General features: G+C 38.3%; 1 protein-coding gene across 1 annotated transcript; it reads right to left on the bottom strand.

Annotated features, from left to right (window-relative positions):
• Window positions 1–305: 305 nt before the first annotated feature.
• On the bottom strand, window positions 306–17,188 carry LOC116292070 (uncharacterized). The gene is made up of 18 exons (XM_089032908.1): window positions 16,967–17,188; window positions 16,002–16,117; window positions 14,441–15,715; window positions 13,907–14,080; window positions 10,670–13,831; window positions 9,583–9,831; window positions 9,084–9,239; window positions 8,542–8,715; window positions 7,095–7,268; window positions 6,454–6,630; window positions 5,894–6,064; window positions 5,270–5,443; window positions 4,578–4,745; window positions 3,872–4,027; window positions 3,249–3,410; window positions 2,457–2,615; window positions 1,666–1,818; window positions 306–1,226 (listed from the first exon to the last, which is right to left on the bottom strand). Exons 2-18 carry the CDS (start codon window positions 16,078–16,080, stop codon window positions 1,168–1,170), a joined length of 6,822 nt encoding a protein of 2,273 aa, XP_088889034.1. The 5' UTR covers window positions 16,081–16,117; window positions 16,967–17,188; the 3' UTR covers window positions 306–1,167.
• Between the last annotated feature and the right edge of the window lie 859 nt (window positions 17,189–18,047).

The raw sequence follows: 18,047 nt of genomic DNA, 5'->3' as shown, positions 1-18,047 counted from the left end.
AAAAATGGTCAAAAATGAGCTATTTTGCATCCTTCATGAATAGTTGATATTTTTGGAAAAGGTGTGAAAATGGTCCAAAATCGATCAAAACCATGGACTATAGCCCATGCTTTTTGCCCAAAAATGGCCAAAAATGACCTATTTTGCATCCTTCATGAATAATGGATATTTTTGGAAAAGGTGTGAAAATGGTCCAAACTTGATCAAAACCATGGGCTATAGGGTTTGTCTAACAATTTTCCAACTGCTTACATAGTAGTAGCGTTATCACTCTCAAGTGGAGACTCTGTATTTTAAGGTGTAACTTTTATTTATCATAGAACTCACATAACCTTATTGCATATTTATATTTTCTTCTTCTTCCTATATAAAGGTTTCGATGATCATTTAGTGTATATTTTTAGTTTATGCGATTCAACATTTCGGCTGTGATGTAAAGTCTCAATATACGTATGTATCTATGTTATCTTAATCTATCTCTCATTTACATACGCAGATCACGTTATAGTCAGTAGCACTGATCAGTTTATAGGTATGCTCTCTATAAATTCAATTACTGCTGTAATTAAGTCATGTTTACCAAATTGTTAAAATTTATTATCGACAGAAAACTTTGAGACCCCTTTTTCGATCATGTTTTCTGAACAGTGGGCTCCCTGTGTCCTATGCAAAATTATCTAAATGTACGCTATTTAGTTTGTAAAGGAACTCATACAATTTGTCTGTTTTGAAAATCAACATAACCACAGAAAGCCCATGTTTGGCACTGGTAGTGATTAAAGCTGTAAAACAGGGATGCAAAGTGTCATCAAAACATGCAGGATTATTCATGCTGAAACAACAGTCAAGCGCACGCAAGTACATTATAAACCGGACGTTTATCCGTATTTTTCTCGAATATCTTAACTACACTGTACATTAATTGTCTAGAAATTGTTTGTTGTCTTCAGAATTATAAACATGATTGTTTTGGTTTATAAAATCGATTTCTCTTTTTAAGATGTTGAAGTTTATATTCCAAGTCGTCCTGCTGGTCAGCGGTAAGACCGGGGTTGTACTGGCTGTGGTATTCTGCTATCGTTTCAACCTTCTCGTTATTCCCGCGGCTATTCCTCAGGAAGGCTTGCATTTGCGACTTCATATTCTCCATATCTTGGTTTATGTCAATTATCTTCTTTTTCCTGCTTTGCTGTTAATGATGTAGTCGTTGTCTCGGTATTTGCTTACTGTAAATGATATTACGATTGTAAATAATTAGTTTTAATCATACTTTGTTCGCCATTTGATTTTTTGTTAATTTTTTTGTTTTTTGTTTTGTTCTTTTAACGTTTAAAAATTACTAAAACGTACAGTTAAAAATCAAGGCGAAATGTTGGATGACAAACAAAAGTTTACTATTAAAATATCAATCGAATATTTATCCAACATGGCGCTTTACGAAAGCCGTGCATGACTTGCTTAACGGTAGACAAAGTAATTCTGAAGAAAAATATGTGGAAAATTTACCCAATATGGGTCAATGTGACTCGATAATTACAGACACGGCCGCCATGTTGGATGATAAAAATTAAAGGAACCAATGACAAAGACGTATATCCAACATGGCGGCTATGGCTATACGTGCAACCCAAAAAGTCATGAAGATTATCACTATTATTAATTTACCTTTGCATTTGCTTAGGATTTCGTTTTCTGTGGAAATAAACACGAGATTACAGTTGTAATCCGCCACACATCGAGCATTCTTGTCAAGGTCACATGAGCTGCCTTCACACGGGTCCGCTCCGCATAAAGTAATGGGCGGCACCTTCAGTAAACCTGGAAAACAAGACAGAAATTAATTCAAAGTGACAATGCTCTTGTCCGAAGTTTAAACTTTGAGGTGCAGAGGATACTATGATAATGAAGAGACCAAAAGTGGTTGCTACGTTCTTTGTTACATTTGTCTGATATTGCAATCAACGCTCAGTACGTACAATTCTTTCCCTTTGATGCTTTATGAAGAACATGAGACAAATATATATATTCTATTCAATCTGGATGTTTTCCCAGACGCTTTGAAATGGGAACCGTTTATAAGATAAAGGATTCCGTTCGGTGAACAACACCTGAGATCCCGATTCTAATGTCAGGACATCGATCCTGCTTTGACTTCAGACTTCATAAAGACTTCACTTAACAAAAGTTGACACTTATTAAAAGAATATTAACAAGTTATTGCTAAAAATTTAAGATTGTATTTTTTGTCTGCAATCGATATCAAAGCAATTAACTATCTGTTCCCAAGGCATCGATGGAAGTTAGTACTATATAGAGATTAGTCGATGAAATAACAAAACTCATAGTTTCCAGTTTACCATGAAGTGATATCATATCATATCACTTCACTGATATTGTTTTTGTTCACGGCTTTGTCACATTGATATCGACCCTAAATGTGTACTATAATGACTTACCTCTGCAATCAAGCTTGTTACCACCAGAGTCTAAGAAGACGGGTTTACATCGTATAGAAACATGACAGCTTGCCACCTCATCTGTATAGCACTCTGACACTTTACAAGGATCGCTGTGACAGATCATCTCCGGGGACGAAGTGAAAACTGTTTTATCACCTGCACGAGAAAAAATATTGCACTTTCATTAGTGACAAACTCCGCTTTTTTACAGTCAGTTTATTAGCTTTTCATTTAGTCTCTCTGTGTGTACGTGTGTACGTGTGTACGTGTGTACGTGTGTACGTGTGTACGTGTGTACGTGTGTACGTGTGTACGTGTGTACGTGTGTACGTGTGTAGCTGTGTACGTGTGTACGTGTGTACGTGTGTAGGTGTGTAAGTGTGTACGTGTGTACGTGTGTACGTGTGTACGTGTGTACGTGTGTACGTGTGTACGTGTGTACGTGTGTACGTGTGTACGTGTGTACGTGTGTACGTGTGTACGTGTGTACGTGTGTACGTGTGTACGTGTGTACGTGTGTACGTGTGTACGTGTGTACGTGTGTACGTGTGTACGTGTGTACGTGTGTACGTGTGTACGTGTGTACGTGTGTACGTGTACGTGTGTACGTGTGTACGTGTGTACGTGTGTACGTGTGTACGTGTGTACGTGTGTACGTGTGTACGTGTGTACGTGTGTACGTGTGTACGTGTGTACGTGTGTACGTGTGTACGTGTGTACGTGTGTACGTGTGTACGTGTGTACGTGTGTACGTGTGTATTTGTGTATGCGTGTCTGTCTCATCGTTACCTTTACAAGATTCCAGGATATTCCCTCGCTTATCAAAAAACACTGGCCAACAACCCGATGACGTCAGACACTTTGCTTGTGGGTAACCAAGGCAACGAGATATTTTGCAAGGGTTAAACCCACACAGGCTTACAGGATTGACATCAATGAGATGATCATTGCCTGAAGATAAACGCAAATAAAGAAGGAATAATTGCATATTTGTTGTAAGGTAGGTTAACGTGACTTCCATAATTAAGAAGTATAACATACTAAAGGGCACAAGAACGCGCGCTCTGATTGGCTGATTACTTAGTATTCAACGAATTCAAAGGATGCGTAGGCACTATACTTGTGCACCTTCGCAAAGGGAGGCGGGTGTCAAAAACCAATGTAAATTCATTGGAAACTATAATTACTTCAGAACGCAAAGGTAAGGTAAGCCATTTCGTTTTTACTTCTTCCTTTTTGTAAATTTCAACCAAAAGGGAAATTAACACTATGGTTTTGACATGTGCTTTATTCCAGTTATTTCATTGTATCCCACCAATCAGAGCGCGCTTTATATCGTAACTATTGTAATCAAACAATGACTACGTAATCAAAACCTTTGCACGAGCAGAGAAAATAACATTACGACATACCCAGGACACAGCTATGCTGATTACAAGGTTTCAACTGAACGAACTTCCCATCACATCCCTTGGATTCATCTTCACAGGTTCTTCGTCTCATTTTTGCTCCACCACCACAAGACTTTGAGCAGTGACCGTACGACGACCATTGGCCAAAACCGTTATCTACAGAAGAATGAGTGTAAAGAAAAGTACTACGTAAGCTAGCAACAAGATAATGCTGTATTCGGCTATTTTGATTGGACGAAAAATAATAATTACATGTAATATGATTGGTTACGGCTTATTGGATGACATCACTAGTGTACCGTAACCCTGCAATATATACGCAATAAGTAGGATGAGATAAAAAAGAACTGGTTGTACGGTTTTCTTCTTCCATTAAAACATCAAAACTAGTTCTCTTATTGTCCCCGAAATTACTATATTACTCAAGATGGTCTCTGTAAAATGAAGAAACGAGATGTCACGTTCCCTCTCTTCCTTGGCGGGATGCTGACATAAGGTACGCATTTACTATTTGTGCTGCGTAGTTATCTCAGTAGCAGCAATTGCATTATTCTCACGTGGAAATTAATACGAATTTGAATAAGAAAGAAAAACTACCAGATAAGCGCAGTCGCCATTTAGTGGACTTTGATCAACAATACTGTTAAACCTTTCCTTTTTTTACGTAATTTCTATTTACTAATGTTTAAAAAATTCCATGTCTTACTTCTACACCGTTTGAATGGGCACGCCAGTGTCTCCTTTGCAGGCCCCTCGCAGTCTTTTCCTCCGTTTATCGGAGAAGGATTGGTACAGGTTCGCTGTCTGGTTTGAACACCAAAACCACACTTTGGACATACGGTCCAATCACTCCACGCGGTATAATTCCCATTAACTATTGGTAGAAAAATATCAATAAGCTCTAGTTTCTTATAATATCTTTCCTTTGAAAGTTAATCAGTAGTTGAATCGTGGTAGCCGGGTAGAAAACTTTTTTCGACAGTTTTTTTGACGTTAGTCAGTGAGTGAGTACTTATAAGCAGGGGCGTAGCGATATCTTGGTCATGGGATGGGATGGGGACAATGTACACTTTTCCCGCCAAAATACACGCGTACGCGTTTCATTTCCCGCTATATGGACCTTTATCACACGGCTGTCAAGTTTATTTTCATGAGAATAAAAACTTTTGTTTAACCCGTATACATTTATTTTCAAGCACTTGAGGCCACGCGTGTTGGAATCTATCGTTCAATTTATTGTAACCTATTGTATTGGCCGCGTGAAAAAGGCCCATTTATAAGGTCAGTAAGACTTTATGGGGAGCTACGCCATTGCTTATGAGCAGCCTGACCATCCTAATGAAGAAAAACAATAATCATCAATATGCAATTTTTAATCGCCATGAATATTTCTCGTACCTGGACAGCCGTCTTTCCTGCAAATTTTAACCTGGAATTTGCTTCCCTTGCATCTTTTCCCGCCATTAGCAGGAGATGGGTTGGTACAGTATCTCTCACGTGACTTAATCGATGTTCGACCGCATTCCTGGCTGCACTTTGACCAAGATGTCCATTCAGTAAAACCACCATCCACTAGAAGAAAATCAAAAAAATCAGTTGGTTAAAAAAAAAGTTTAGTAAGGATGAAGGATGTGTGAAGGATGATTGAACGTATTGTGTTTCCTCTTTATAAGTTTCGACAAGAGAAAATGAACTATATTCATTTTCTCTTGTTTAAGATATTTTCCTATCAAAGACCACGACTCGGTATGATCGAGAGTTTTTGGAAAGAGAATCATAAAGAGATTTTCCTTGAAATGTTAAGAATTTCTAACATAATGCCTCTTGGGAATTGTCTTTCATTCCTTCATTCGTAGAGATTCGTAGACGATATAGGTTATAGGTCTAAATTCAAAGAATCACGAAATCAGTTTCCATTTTGAATTCATGCTAGTTCCCAATTAGTTGGCTCTAATAAAAGTCAAATTCGCCTAAGTTGAATACTAGTTATTAGACAAAGTATCGGCACTGAAATCAACTCACCCGGACAAGTATTTGAACAGGCTTTGGTTTCAAGCTTTGGTCCAACACAATCCTGTCCACCATTTCGGGGTTTGGGATTATCACATCTGCGCCTTCGGTGCGCCACACCAGAAACTTTGCAGTTCTTCGGGCATTCGCTCCACTGTGACCAGCTAGAAAATCCCCCGTTAACTAAAACGAAAAATTATATTTTATAACAACTGCTTATAGACCATTTTAGACTGGGCATAATGTTTTTCTAATATAGAGCCACGTGTCATTCCCTAGAGTATCATTTCGTTGTTGAGAAGACACATGAATATGGATACATCTCCAATAAAGAATCGTGTTCTCAAGAGAATGACACGTGGTCTGAAATGGGACAACATTACGCCCAAGGTAACCTATTTTCAAGAGAATGACACGTGGTCCGAAATAGGAAAATATTACACCCAAGGTAACCTATTTTTATGAGAATGACACGAAGTCTGATATGGGAAAACATTACGCCCAAGGTAAAGAGGTATACTCCATTTTATCGTCTAAAATATGATGTAAAATTATGCTAGAATATTACTTACTTGGACAATGTTTCAACCTGCAAGACTTCTTCTCGACTAAGTGTCCGGTGCAGTTTTCCCCTCCGAACTTTGGACGAGGATTGTCACAGGTTCTGTTTCGCATGGAGAAAAGATTACTTCCACAGCTTACGTTTGCACATGGTGTCCATGACGACCAGTCGCTGAAGTCTCCGTTTACTGAATCAAAAATATGTATACAGTATTAAGGTGTCTCAGGCGTATACCACATCCTTATAAAAATAATCGATATTGTAGAGTTTTTAAAAGATTTACAGGAGACCGCTTTATATAATCTCAAAAATACAAACATTAGTGGAAATTTCTGTCACTGATTGATTTTTTTTTGTTTTGTATTTTCATTTGTTTGTTTTGTGGTTGTTGTTGTTTATTGTTTGTTTTGTTTTTGTGCTTGTTTGCTTGTTTGTTGGAATGTTGTTTTTTGTCTTAAATAATGTCTTATCTTAAATAATCAAACGACGCTATTTCCTTTGCAGATGCAGACTGATCTTGTTTGCTCTTTTTTATCACCATAAACCATCATCGTTATGGTATCACCATTTTTCATGCATATGGTTTCTATCATTATCTAATAATGGCTGACCAATACATTCATCACAAGGAAGTCGCGAATGAGTACATACCTGGACAAGGCTGTTTTCCACATTCCCGTGTCTGGACGCTATCGCCCTGGCATGGTCTGCCGCCATACCTTGGTTCAGGACTAGTACATGCCCGCTCTCTTTGCGATAGCGATGACGAACCGCATGTTTTGGTACAGGGTGACCAGGAAGACCAGGAAGAGTAACCACCATCAACTACAATCATAAGAAAGATTGTTTGCATATGTGGGTCTGTTTGAATGTATTTATCCACCTCATTCTAGCACTATTCACTCCACCCACTCCACACCTGCACCATTCACCCCATCCACCCCACCTACTCCAGACTAGCATCATACACCCCACCCACTCCACCCACTCCACACTAGCACTATTCACTCCATTCACCTCAACCACTCCACACTAGCACCATTCACTCCAACCACTCCATCCACTCCGCAATAGCACCATTCACCCCATCCACTCCACACTAGCACCATCCATCCCACCCACTCTACACTCAGCATCATTAAGGCATGACTCTCAGATGAAAAACTGATTAGCTATATCATAGCCAGTTTTCTACCAATCTTCCCCAAACTTGGCAAGTTAATGTCTTTTGTGAAAAGAAGGAACCTTAGAGCCTTGGTTACCATGGAAACTAAGTCACGTGACCACAAGGCCGCCATCTGGGATTTTTAAACAAGCCGTTTGTAAACATACCGAAACATCTTTAAAAGTCATAAAAATGCAGATTACTTTTCATATTTACGATGCCTATATGGATCTAATTGGATATCTTGGAAATTATTTTAAGTTTAATTTTTAGAATATTTTCTATTTTTTCCAAAAAATTAAAAATATTCTAAAAATTAAACTTAATATAATTTCCAAGATATCCAATTAGATCCATATAGGTATTGCAAATATCAAAAGGAATATGGATTTTCAGGACTTTTGAAGTAGTTTCAGTACGACTACAAACGATTTTTTTAAAAAATCCAAGATGGCGGCCTTGTGGTCACGTGACCTGGTTTCCATGGTAACAGATATGCGGTAATTGCTTGCCTTGAAGAATTACTACTACGAGCCAAATTTGGGAAAGATTCATAGTAAACTGTCAAAGATATGAATAAATAACTGATTTTCCATCACTTCCTCAAAAGAGCCATGCCTTAATGGTGCTGAGCATTAGCACCATTCACCCCATCCACCCCACCCATTCCACACTAGCACTACTCATCCTGTTCATCAAATGATAAATTAATGAGAAGCGTCTGGGTACGATAGACCAAACCCACTTATAAATGTTTTCCATTTTAGACCACGTGTCATTCCCATGAGTATTATTTCTTTGTTTAACGGTTGCCCATTAGAAGACACACAAATAAGGGTACATCGCAAACAAATCTTATTCTCAAGATAATAACACGTGGTTTGAAATGGAAAAACGTTGCGCTCAAGTGGATTTGGTTTGTTATCTATTTACTTGGACAGTGGACGATCATGCATGGCTCAGTCTCTAGGGCCGAGTCATAACACTTTCTTCCACCGTGTGAAGGTGGTGGGTTCGTGCAGTTTCGGGTTCGCATTCTATAGGCACGCAGTCCACAGGATGGAGTACACGGTGACCAAGCTGTCCATGGTGTATAACCACCCTCCACTGGAGATCGTAAAAGAAATAGAAGAAATAGAAAAAGTTATTTTTAAACAAAGATTTGGATCCTCCTATTGAAAATACGATTTTTGGAAACACGTTTTTACTTCTTTTTTGGGTGGGGTGAGGGATGGAGAGGGATATCGTAAGAGTTTGAGAACAGGGAAGCGCGATGTGGTTGTGCATTGGTAAAAGGCCTTTTGGACAACAGGTTACGTGACCCTACCCTCGTAAAAAGAGGCGTTGTGTCAAAATGAACACCAGAAATGGAAAGAGCACCTCTATATTATTAAGAATGGAGTGGTAAAACCGATGAGATAATTTTAGAACACCCATGATGGCAAAAGGATTATTCTGATAAAGAGTTCCTTTACCTGGACACGGCTCTGTTCCACATTGTTTGGTATCGTATCTTGGTCCTGCACATTGTTTTCCAGGAAGACATGATCTTTCACGTGAAGAATACCCTTCTCCTCCGCAGGTAGCTGTACACGTTGACCACGCTGACCAGGGACTCCAAAGACCCTTTTCTTCGATAAAAGTAAAGTAAAACTTAAATCTTGTCGAAACTCTAACTAGCAAATTAAACGGTTTTAGCCTGCTTTAATCTCCGAAGGTGTCGAAGCAGTAATAATGGCGACGTAATATGAGGTGGCAGACTCATTTACTCTTGGTTTGCCTCATTTCAGTTTCACAATATCCAAAAATATCAACAGTAATTAAGAATACACAATTAAGTTCGACAGTACAAACATTTTGGTGCAAAAACCTTCATAGGAAGACAAGCAAATATTCTACAAAAACAAAATACCTTAACAATGATTAACAGAGTTCTCGAATATGAAAACTGGAGCCGGAATCATTAGATTTTACCTTTTACAGCTTGTTGCGTCTCTATCTTTGGTACAATGGTTTGACTGCCAATTTTTCCAGCTATTTCAAAGCCCACACAAGGTTTCAGTTTGCAGTCTTGTTGTTCTGTTAAAGCTCCTTCACAAGGTTTGCCTCCGAATTGTGCTGCTGGATTCGTACAAGTACGGCTACGGATTTTGAAGACTCCTTCACCACACTTGGCAGAGCACGCCGACGACCACACGGACCATTCAGTAAACCCACCATCGACTGAAAAATGTCGGTAAAAATATACAATGAGATATATTCATATAATCATACATCCCTATGCACGCTATGATTGGTTCAAAAATGTGATCCCTCAGAGAAGATACCAAAAAGACCTGGATTTACTATTAATATTTTTTCCCAAAGGATTTGCATTTTATTCTCAACTAATAGTATTTTCAAAGTCCTGTAAACAGACTTATTTGGCCACCACAATCAACATTAAAAGCCATTTTGGCTATTTAGAAATCGTATAGAATTAAACCTTCATGGGACAGCGAGCTTACTTAAATTGTTTCCTTATCACTCAAACTCCTTTTCCTTAAAATGTTTGAATTTTTTTGGGAATGCAGTGGAGGTTTTAGGATTCTAAAAAAGGGAGTTTTAAAATGATGGCCGCTGCACAAAAAAAGCTAGCGTGATCAGATTCACAAAGGGATTTTAGTTTCATTCTACTGGAATGAAACCATGGATGAAAACATCCCTGGATCCACTATTGAAATGGCAATATAATGGTTTCTGAAATAATAATTCTCTCGAAGTAAACTGAAAGGATATGGTAGGAGTGTTATCAACACCTAATAATGGAATTGGAAGATTTCATAAAGTAGTTCCCGCCACGAATTAAACCGGCCATACTTAGTGGCGGATACAGGAATTTAAAAATGGAGGTTCGAAAATGATCGCCACGCAGAAAAAGCTGGTAGTTGAATTGGCTTCATAAAGGGGAGTTCCAATCCATTGTACTGAGTGTAAAGAACATGATTGGCTTCACAAGATCTTACAAAAGGGGGGTTCTGGAATCCACTTAATGATAAATGAACAATAAAGGCATCCTTACCGGTACAATTATACCCGTGACAGCTTTCAGCTTGATGCAGCGGACCTTTGCAGTCTTTTTTATCCAAACGGCACTTACGCATGCGCGTTTTTGTTCCTTCACCGCAGCTCTTACTACACGTCGTCCACGCGGTCCAAGATGTAAACTTTTTGTCATTGTTCTCAGAATTCATTTTTGTTGTCGTGTTTATAACTTTGTCTAATTCATCGCCGAGTTTTGTCGTAATGGTAGAGTCATTAGTATCGTGCAAGCTCAAAACTACATCTTTCAAAAGATTAAACAGAAACTCTTGCTCTGTTGTTGCATTTTTCTTCTTTTTCATCTTACCCTGTGTTGTATCAGCAGAAGTGTCTTTCCTGTTCTTGGAAGTGTCAATCATTTTAGGAGCTGTCTGTCCACCATTTGGATTCTCAGGCATCGTCAGATTTGCTTTACTTCGTGCGTTTCCTTCTCCTGTAACATTTTGACGCTTGCCACCGTCATGTTTCGTATAATCATCGCCGTTCATATTCATTGTTGTTCCATCTTTCCTAGCAAAAGGAGCATTCTCATTGTCATGAGTAGGATGAGAGGTCTCTTTTGTTTTATTAGGCTGGGCTCCCTGTGTTATGGTATTGACCTCACCATTCTTTGCTTTCTTTTCAATCACTGCAGCATTGCCTTTCGTTGGTGTCGTATCATTTTGCGGTTGGTTTGTGTTAGTATTGTTTTGTGTTCCATTTGTTTCATGCTCAGCTAAAATCTCTACCAGAGCATTAAGAGCATGAAGATTTCCCCAGTCAATGGATGTAACTGCTTTGTTTTTTTGCCTATTATAATTCAAGCTTTCTTGGTCGGAAGAAAAGTTATTGATTTCCAGATTTTCGCCTTGTTTCTTGATTGTAGAGTCTACTTCATCTTGATCCATGGTTGTGTCCTGCTTAGATTCTTCCTTCGAATGGTCCAACGGTTCTCCATCTTTGTTTTTCTTGTCGTTGGCACCAGAACTCGCACCTTTATCAGCCTCTTTATCTTCATGGGTGTTTACCTTGATATTACTACTATCGTTCCTATTTTTTCCAGTATCATTCGATAAAGCTTGCTTGGCATGTTCATACAAACTAGATGCATCTGCCTTGCTGTGGTTACCAGCAGTTTGGTTGCCATGGATACCATGTTCTTGATGTTTTTCATTCTTTTCCGTTGCATGATGATTGTCTTGGCCCTTTTCTAAAGCAGAATTATTACTCACTTTGCTATGATTGCTTGTTAAAAAATAATAATGAGGTTTCTTCTGAGTTTCCAGATTCTTTGCATTGCTTGCATCACCGTCAGTATAGGTATCTAATTTGTCCGTGTCATTGTCACTTAACGCTTTCAGAATAGCATCAGTGTCGTTATGTTTCAAGATCTCAGTAGCCACTTTCGTAATGTCGATTTCTGTTTTCTCATTCTCATTTTGGTCCTTTTCGTCCGCTTTCATCACCATATCAAAGTTTCCGTCTATGGAATCGTAGATCACTTTTTGTTTACTTTTCTTGGAAGACTGGTCTCTCATTCCTTGTCCACTTTTAGCACTTTGAGCCGACTGAATTCCTTCAGACTGTTTGTCCTGGGACGATTGCACTTTCTCGGACTGTTTGAAATTGGTGTCTTGAGATGATTGACTTTCCTCAGACTGTTTGACATTGGTGTCTTGAGATGATTGACTTTCCTCAGACTGTTTGACATTGGTGTCTTGAGATGATTGACTTTCCTTGGGTTGTTTGACATTGGTGTGTTGAGATGATTGACTTTCCTTGGGTTGTTTGACATTGGTGTGTTGAGATGATTGACTTTCCTCGGACTGTTTGACATTGGTGTCTTGAGATGATTGACTTTCCTCAGACTGTTTGACATAGGTGTCTTGAGATGATTGACTTTCCTCGGGTTGTTTGACATTGGTGTGTTGGGATGATTGACTTTCCTTCGGTTGTTTGACATTGGTGTGTTGAGATGATTGACTTTCCTCAGACTGTTTGACATTGGTGTGTTGAGATGATTGACTTTCCTCGGGTTGTTTGACATTGGTGTCTGGAGATGATTGACTTTCCTCGGGTTGTTTGACATTGGTGTCTGGAGATGATTGACTTTCCTCGGGTTGTTTGACATTGGTGTGTTGGGATGATTGACTTTCCTCGGGTTGTTTGACATTGGAGTCTTGAGATGATTGACTTTCCTCGGGTTGTTTGACATTGGTGTCTTGAGATGATTGACTTTCCTCGGGTTGTTTGACATTGGTGTCTGGAGATGATTGACTTTCCTCGGGTTGTTTGACATTGGTGTCTTGAGATGATTGACTTTCCTCGGGTTGTTTGACATTGGAGTCTTGAGATGATTGACTTTCCTCGGGTTGTTTGACATTGGTGTTTTGAGGTGATTGACTTTCCTCGGACTGTTTGACATTGGTGTGTTGGGATGATTGACTTTCCTCAGACTGTTTGACATTGGTGCTTTGAGTTGAGTCACTTTCCTGAGAAGTCTCCTCTTTCTGTAAGCTTTTGGAATCTTCCTCAAACTCCATTTGTTGCGCTGATGAATTTTCTCGGGCTTGTGACGGCGCATCTTGAGAAGTTTGCTGATTTTCTTGACCCTTGAACTCCATGTCTTGTGGTGATGGATTTACTTCACCCACAGACTCCATGTTTGTTGGATTCTTTTCTCCCTCGTATTCCATTTCTTGTGATGACTGAATGTCTTGATTTTGTGACTCCATATCTTGAGGTGATGGATTTGTTTGACCCTCTGACTCCATATTTTCCTGTCCCTCTGACTCCATGCTATCTGATGTATCTGGTGCATCATCTATTGTATCAACTTCATTTTCACTTGCAATTAGACCAGAATCAGTATGGATCTCTATTGGTGCGCTTTTGGTTTCAGTGGTGTTTTCCTTCGTAGTATTTACTTTTAAATCTTTTGAAATAACGAACGCTTTATGAATAACATCTTTAAACATTGCCTCAATAATTCGATTTGTTTGAGATCTTTGCTGCTTCAGGTTTTTTGCTGTTTTGTTAGTACCTTCCTGGCCGAGCGAAGCATTAGTTGAATGAGGCTGCTGAATTTCTTCTCTTGATATTTCTTTTCTTTGGCTTTTTAAACCTGTCTTCGTCTTACTTTCCGATACTTTTCCCTGTTGTTCTAAAGGAAATATGAAAGACAGTAAAGTTATCCTTAATGCATTGTGCTACACAGGAAGTTATCAATATTACGAACCTTTACAACTTGGCAATTTGCAGTATTTGACTTCGAATCGCCAGCCCTGACAGTCTTTTCCGCCATTATCCGGTGGGGGGTTGGTGCACACACGCATGCGCATTCTGACAGAGTCTTTCCCACAAGTTTCTGAACACTCTGACCAATCAGTCCACGAAGTAAAACCACCATTTACTTTAAGTGAAATAAATTATAATAATATTAATCATCATCATCATCATTATTATCATCATCATCATCATCATCATCATCACCATAATGGGAATTAACGGTGGATGCCACAGAGTAGCTCCTTCTTCACGAGTTTGGTATTGACATCCAATTTTGCACCACTGCAACCTAACCAACACCCGTATCCAAAATTAGCCATTCCGAGGTTGAGGGGAAAACTTGACATTGCAGTGCATTGTGCGATTATCTTAGGGGACGCCTATAGAAGTCCCCTAAAACAGTCGCACAATGCCCTGTAATGGCAATTCGACCCAGTCTTTTTCTCAAGAACGACAGTTTTCAGTTGCTCCCTGAAATTCTTACCTGGTTGAATGGGATTGGTTTCATGAATTTCCTCCAACGTGGATTTTTTTCTTTTTTCCACTCTCTCGTTTTCCTTTTTAGTTTTATCAATGTGAGCAAATGCATTAGCAATATTCTCGAAGATGCCTGATTTCTTTAATCGAATGTCATCATCATCATCATCAACAGATGAGCTTTTCTCATGATGCTTTTTGTTATCTTCAGTATGCTTGGATCTTTTGGATCTCTCGTTGGGTTTATCTAAGCTATCTTGGTATTTCTCAGTCTTACTCCTTTCTTGTATAAATTTGTTGTCATTTTGAAGCGTGGAATAAAGTGTGCTGTAAGTTCCGTTTGGAGAAGATTTATTGACATCCAATTTTGCACTATTTTTCATTTCCTTCTCAGAGTGAGCAAATAAGTTGGAAACATTATCTTTTTTGATGGTGAATTCGTCAAAGGTTCTGCTTTCTCTGTTTTGTCCACTATCTTTTCCTAGTTTTGTGTCAACAACTAAATTCCCCAGTTCTTCCAATTCGCCGGACGAAGCCGACGTCTTTTCTGATTGAACAGGCTTATTGTAGTGTTGCTTTTTAGGAAAGACAACAGGAGAGTCTAAATCATCATCATTACCAATTCCATGGCTAGGGCTTTGATTTTTTATTTTTATTGTCGATTTAGTAACATGATTAGTCGCTTTTTCCTTTATTCCACTTCTAGTACGTGCATTTTTCACATACTCATTTTTAAACTCTACTTCTTCTTTACTTTGTTGAAAACTTGGACTTTCTGCAAAGTCTTTTTCACTGTCGGTTGTCGAAGATTCATAGCTTAGATCGTCAACTTTTTCCTCTTGTTCATTAACCTCGCCTGATCCATAATTTTCATCTTCTTTGATTTCGTTTGAATTCTCCGTATCGTAGTTTTCAAGCATTGGAGCTTGACTGTCAGGAAGTATTTCATGCAATGGCAACATCTTGCTAAATTGCAAGGCAAAATCCTTTTCGATTTGACCTATCTCTTCCATCATCAAGTCACTGATGTATCTGACAGAATCAGGCACATCCTTGCTTGCTTGGCCGACTTCCTTGATTATGTTTCGTTGGTCTTTATCAGGTAAGCCAAGGTTTTCTTCTAGGGCATCAAAAACATTGCCCGGTTTATTAACGGACCTTTTGTCTAAAGATATATCTTCCCTTGTACCATCGTCCACGTTGCCATTGGAAACGTAGTTGCCCAGTTCTTCACTGTTTGATTGAGGATTGAAAAAATACTGGTTTTCTCCGTCAATTTTCTCTGCAAATTTGAAAAAACTGGATAAAAATGTAAACACCGTAGAAGCTTTCTATTTTAAGTTGAATTATTTCAATAATTCATAAAAAAGGCAAAAAGACTGAGCGAGGGAAATCAAAAGCTACATTGGCTTTTAGAACAATAATACGTGACAATAATAATCATTTTCTGAACTGTATTTATTTCAGAGCTTGTTTGGACAACTTTGTGGGTCACATTATTTCATCACCATGGCATACATACAATAGTAATTATTAATTTATTATTATTAATTTGTTAACCATCTTACCTTGCTCGAAGCTCAACCAGCTCGCATTATAGTTTGGTAAGCAGACCAACAGCAAGCACGCTAGTAATCGAACTTCCATTTTCCTACAACTCTAGTATCATGAAGCCATCATTCTCCTATCAAAGGAGGTTTTAGAAAAAATGAGTCATGCACGCGTGCGTACACATCATGGACCGCTGGTGAGGGTAAATCCGGAAATCTTTCAGCTTATCAACTTCTTGTAAAGTCTAAATTTAGTAACATTTTGAGTTTTAAGTTGTCATCACTTCTTCAATCAATGGCGTTTAAAAGTAGAAATGGGGGAGTTTCCATCTTATTCCTATTCAACATAATCGAGGTTTTGGCTGATCACATTCCGGCAGCCATGTTGGATGACAAAAATATGATCTTTTTAAATACTCTGCAGATTTGAATTCTTTCTCATGTAAAACGATTGTTTCGTTCCAGGAAAAAAAGATACGATTTTTAATCAAGCTAACCGTATGGTCACTCTCGTCGATACTGATCCGTCACCTTCACTGCGTTTACATCACAAAATGACTAGATAAAATAGAATTAACGCCCCTGATCATTTTTTTATGAATAATATTTAACCACTTTCGGTTAACAAGCTATAACTTACTGAAGATATCCCCACATTCTCAACAATTATCCAAACAATTATCCAAAGTTTCTAAAATATATTCAACTCCAAATATCACTTATATTGCAATTGATATGACTTTATATGAGATTGATCAACCTGCAAAATCTGTCATAATTGCTCTATGACTTGTAAAATTGCTCCCATTATTATTTTGTATGAGTAGTGTATTTGAAAATACGTTAGCTGATGAAGTGATCAAGATTGAATATATGTATCCACTGAGCGATGATGAATACATGTAGCCAAAACAATCAGGGATGATAAACAAATAACAAGGTCGGTCAATGAATTAAGTTAGTGTTGTTTTCTGTGATCTCACCTGTCCTTCGAACCAAAACATCGAACCCAGAAAACCCAGACCAAACTCCTGATAGCAGTGAAGGACTTTTAGGTGGAAATCGAATAATAAACACTTGATCCAGGGCTCTAAAAACTGTGCTTTCCCTACCTTTTATCCAAAGATATTTCGCTTTAATAAAAGACAAGAAAAAAAGATTGTTTTACACTTATAGTGGACAGATTTTCTTGACCACCAAGCTACCTGTTGTTTTAATGAATTATTAACTATCATAACCTACTTGTCTCTTAAAATGATTGTCCGTGCTGTGCTCCATGTAAGACTTTGTCATCAAATCTATTTGAGACCGGCTGAACGTAACATAAAAAAAGCGGTTGAACTGTCATCGTACAAACAAAACGAGTCGCTAGTCGTAGAACAATAGTTATTCAAATAGGTCGACATATTTCTATTCGGTTTATCAACTATGATGGTTTAGAGCGAAGGCATTTAACCCGTGAAATAAAAAATACTAGTCAACGTGTAATAGTCAAAAAGACACAAAAGAAAACAATGGAATTAGGGGCTACTGAAGTGAATTAGTCTAACATCTATTTCACGGGTTTAATGACTTCACTCTATCAAAACAAAGTATTGCCAGTAAAAACGTAATAAAAAGATATAACTAGCTAAAAACTAGTGTGAGCTGCGTCGGTGTTTCTAATGAGACAGTAATGATGAAAAGATAAATTATACACCGTGAAAAGATGAAAAAACTTACTGACGTTTCGGACGCTAGTCCTTCGTCGGAGTAAAAGAGGAAAACGTAATAAAAACGTATAAGAGTAAAGGAACTTAATTTTGTTAAAATTTAGTCTCGATCTGGATATTGATCCCAATAAATGATCTCTTGACCTATTTCACTTTCACTTTACAAGTCCTAGATGCTTTGCAGTGGCTTACCGCATGTTATGTTGTCCATGGTTGTCAGGAAACTCCTTGATGGGCCATGTTTTTTTCTAACGCGCACAGTTCTCTCCGCTGCTATGAATAATGTTAATTTTTCCCTGAGTTTTTTAATGTTTTTTAAAAGGAATCGGTTATTACGTGTTCCTTTGGGGAT

The sequence above is a fragment of the Actinia tenebrosa genome, unplaced genomic scaffold (assembly GCF_029948245.1).
Source record: "Actinia tenebrosa isolate PJP-AT-01 unplaced genomic scaffold, QUT_ActTen_1.0 PGA_scaffold1__47_contigs__length_23844297, whole genome shotgun sequence".
NCBI classification, from domain to species: domain Eukaryota; kingdom Metazoa; phylum Cnidaria; class Anthozoa; order Actiniaria; family Actiniidae; genus Actinia; species Actinia tenebrosa.
Note: the sequence above shows the minus strand (reverse complement) of the source record. Positions and strands in the feature narration are given on the sequence as shown.

Bases quoted from the DNA above. Each gene is read 5' to 3' on its own strand.
- LOC116292070 (XM_089032908.1), bottom strand. From the start codon at position 16,080: ATGGAAGTTCGATTACTAGCGTGCTTGCTGTTGGTCTGCTTACCAAAC. The intron at 7,269-8,541 runs GTAAATAGATAA...TTATGATTGTAG, and splicing joins CATGATCGTCCACTGTCCAA to TTGATGGTGGTTACTCTTCC. The intron at 3,411-3,871 runs GTATGTCGTAAT...GTTTATCTTCAG, and splicing joins TCAGCATAGCTGTGTCCTGG to GCAATGATCATCTCATTGAT.